This window comes from Sinocyclocheilus grahami, unplaced genomic scaffold (genome assembly GCF_001515645.1).
Source record: "Sinocyclocheilus grahami isolate Dianchi unplaced genomic scaffold, SAMN03320097.WGS_v1.1 scaffold2105.1, whole genome shotgun sequence".
NCBI lineage: Eukaryota > Metazoa > Chordata > Actinopteri > Cypriniformes > Cyprinidae > Sinocyclocheilus > Sinocyclocheilus grahami.
In genome coordinates this window covers 98501-102281 of record NW_015507284.1, presented here as the reverse complement: position 1 = coordinate 102281, position 3781 = coordinate 98501, and the positions used below count along the sequence as shown (strand labels likewise).

The 3781-nt window shown below is 41.5% G+C and overlaps 1 protein-coding gene across 1 annotated transcript in view; it reads left to right on the top strand.

Annotated features, from left to right (window-relative positions):
- Nucleotides 1-685: 685 nt before the first annotated feature.
- The window catches only part of npffr2a (neuropeptide FF receptor 2a), a 30472-nt gene continuing 27376 nt past the window's right edge, over nt 686-3781 (top strand). The window contains exons 1-2 of the mRNA XM_016260536.1: nt 686-761; nt 1688-2025. Of these exons, the coding sequence (XP_016116022.1) occupies nt 1695-2025 (331 nt within the window). The 5' untranslated portion in view covers nt 686-761; nt 1688-1694. The remainder of the gene's footprint in view (nt 762-1687; nt 2026-3781) is intronic.

Sequence of the window (3781 nt, the reverse complement as noted above, 5' to 3'; positions counted from 1 at the left end):
TTCTGTTCACATACAGTAGTGAATGGTGCCCCCTATTGCTGAAATTAGCCTAGGCTACTGTTAACGTACGCTTATGTAAAAATAAATAAGATACCAGAATGGTGACAAAACATCATTATAACCAACCTAGATGAGCAGTAACACATTTGTACATTAAATTAAAATCGATTGTGCCAAATAACGCGTCCTGATTAAATATAGCAATAACCTCAGCTTCAAAACAAATGTAAACAGTGCAAAACAACAACAATAATAATAATAATAAAATACTTTTTGCTTAACCGTTTACCTTTTGGTGGTGATGTTTTCAATGTCCAGTAGTCCGGAGCTGAAAAGCACACTGGACGTAGCCTAAGTAGTGCCCAGACTCAGAGCACAATTCAACGCTGTGTGCATCCCCGCGCGCGCTCTGTCGCTTAAAAGCGCACCATCACTCCGCCAGTGTCAATTCTCAGTTCTCTCTCCCTCTCTCGTGCCTGCTCATTGTTCACTGACAGTCCGCTGAAGAGTGTGGAACCGACACTGCCAGCTTCGCTTTGCACGGAAAACATGTTCAAACTACAAATTATGACACGCATATGCCGGAGTTCGCGTTAAGAAGAAATGGAAATCATTTGTAAACAATAATTTAGTTGTTACACATTTAAGCAGCACAAAGTCTCCTTATGTCTCTCCGTGGAGGAACAGGCGAACAAGGAGGTGTTCGTTTTTACCTGGGAACAGGTAGTAGGCTACTATAGAGAAACTGGGTGTAATAAAAGGTAAGAAAGATTGTATTATTGTAATATTGTATGTTTGGCTACAAGAAGTACTCTGTGTTTTATTTGTTAATATATTTAAAAGGGGTTAATGGCACAATGTGCAATGCTGTGGCACAAATGACTGAGATACAGTACATAATATCAGTGGAGGTATGCATATTATTAATAGACAAGCTCTAGCCGCTGTTGCGCAATTTAGCATTTAAACATACTTTACTGAGAACTTTACATTTTTACATTCATTTTCTGGGAGATGTAATATTAGTTATGATTTTCTGATACAACCCTTTATATATATTTACATATACATACATATATATACATACACACACACACACACACACATATATATATATATATATATATATATATATGTATCTATGTATTTATTATACATATTAACATCTGTGAGATTTGATGTTGAGAATTATTTGTTAATAAAATCATATGTGACGATTTTATTAACAAATAAAAAAAGAAACTTCATTCACATGCCATATTAAAACAGTAAGCGACAGGCAGCATTGACCTATGAAGATTTGATCCGGACTTTATCTCACAACTAGATCTCTGACTTAGTTAATTGTGTATCACAAATTAACTCATCTTCATAGCCACTAAAATGATTCAGATTACATTAAACCAGAGTCAAAGTCATCCATTGCAATGCATTTATTTGACATTAGGCTAATGGTAGGGTGTTTTTTTTTGTCATTAATCATTTGCATACAGTATGCACAGTTATAACTGCACATCTGGAAGTGGGTGAGATAAGTAGATAAACAGAATTGTTTAGTAGCAGCTGCAAGTGAGAGAGGTTGCAAGCAAAAAAGGGAAAGACAATAAGAGAAAGACAAGGCTTGATATTGACTGAGGAGAACAGTAGGAATAAAGCCCATCTCTCAACTCTATTCTATTATCCTCAGATCTAAAATGAATGAAACACTGGACCTGAACATTACCCTTGTGGATGATGGTAACTGGACTTTTGTCAATGGCTCCAATGAATTCTTCTTACCTCAGAACAATGTTACATACGTTGGATATTACCTGCATCAGCCATCTGTAGCAGCAGTCTTCATAATTTCCTACCTGCTCATATTCCTGGTCTGCATGGTTGGAAATGGAGTGGTGTGTTTAATTGTGTTACGGAGCAAAAACATGCGCACCGTCACCAACCTTTTCATCCTCAACCTCGCTATCAGTGACCTTCTTGTTGGGATTTTCTGCATGCCCACAACTCTTCTTGACAACATTATTACAGGTCAGTGCAATGCCAGGAACCATATGTAATTATTTACATCATCTTTAAAGTTACTTGTTCTAGCTAAGGTTTGTTTTTCACTGTTTCTTGCATGCTTGAATTTTCAACTGACATTTATATCTCTCCTTAGGGCTGTCGTGACTAGAGAAGGCATCTATAGTTGCCTGAAGTTTTTAAGTTAACACTGTAATCTCTGGCTTCCATTAACTGTTGTATGCGCATACATGAGAGAATGGTGTCCAGCAGATAACGTAGGGTAATTTTCATTTTTGGGTGAACTTTCCCTTTAAATAGGCCTTCTATTCTTTCAAAGTATAGAATTTACATAATAAATACTCTTTGTAAAAGTATGATAAGAGGTTTGACCTCATGTAGATGACCTCAAATCTAACACACTTGGACCAAATGCTCAAAAACTAAAATTTAGAATTTATGAGCAGTTAAAAATGTCTATCTAATGTCTTTTCCCCTTCAGTCAGTCACTTTCGATGTTACATCGATGCTGACGTATGGGGTTTCCCTTGGGAGCCCCAATCACCTCTGGGTAGTAAAAAACAGGGCAATGAACATTGGCGAGTGGAATTTGCATGCATATAAGAGGGCAGCATGCATCCACTCATTCAGATATTTGCTTTGGAGCCAAACAGTTGCTACTGTATGTGCTACTCGTTTTCTCCAAACACCTGCAGGAAATTATCTTCAGTACTTCTGTTTACGGTGCATTCAGCTGTGTTTCGTGGTAATAGCATGGTTAAGTGCTGGTTAAGGGCTAATTCCCCTCTGGGCGCTTCGGCATAAAAGAGCAGTTTCCTTAAAAGAGCTACACGGACGAGAGTGTCTCTTCGTCCATGCGTTTCTGGATGCAGTCGTTTCCTGACCCCCTCTGATGGCCATGATTGTTGTCTTACGTGTCAGGGCCGTAAGCATGCTGAGACTTCATTCATGCATGGTTCATGCCCTCATTGTGAGCGCATGTCCATGGCAATGTTGAAATCGCAACTCTCCATCCTCATGAGGGGGGAAGTCCCCTCAGTTGCTCCCCGACGTGGGACTTCTGGGAAGCAGAAGTCCTCGCAGGGAGATCTGAGGGTTACAGTGGGAGCTCTTCTGCCAGGCCAGTCCTCACGGACCTCCCACTACTCCACGACGTTGCATGCCATTGAGTTCCTGAAGGAGATTGTCGGGACATCTCACAGCGGTCCTACAGTTTTGTTTGGGGCTCCAGAGGAGGATTAGATGTCGATCGCGGCAGGTGCTTCAGACTGAACTGTCTGCTATGCTTTCCCGGGCAGTCGAGAACATTGGGCTTGAGTGGAAGCCTTGAGAAGTTTCACCCATTAACGGCTGGACGATTGGTTCCTGGAGTGCGACTCACAGCTGCAACCCGCCTCAGTGCCATTTTTCCCGGAGGTGCATGTGGAGGTCGCAAATTCGCTGAGAGCAACTTTCTTTGCCCAAAGCCGATTACGCTGCCTCCTCCTCCTTCACTTCCGTAGATGGGGGTGGGGGGGGGTGCCACGGGTTAAGTGGAGATCCCCAGGCAGAGCATGCAATTGCAGTGCACTTCCACCCCTTTCGATCAGCCCCTGTACTGAGCTCAGTGCCCCACATGTAGTGATTCCCTTCTGGTGATCCCATGTGTGTATTCTCCCATGGTACGGTTTCTCTGTTGGTAAACCTCTTCACTTGACAAAATTACTTCTGTCTAGTCTCTGCTTTGGTAGTAGTTCCCACCTTTTCAGGCAGGACCTACCGC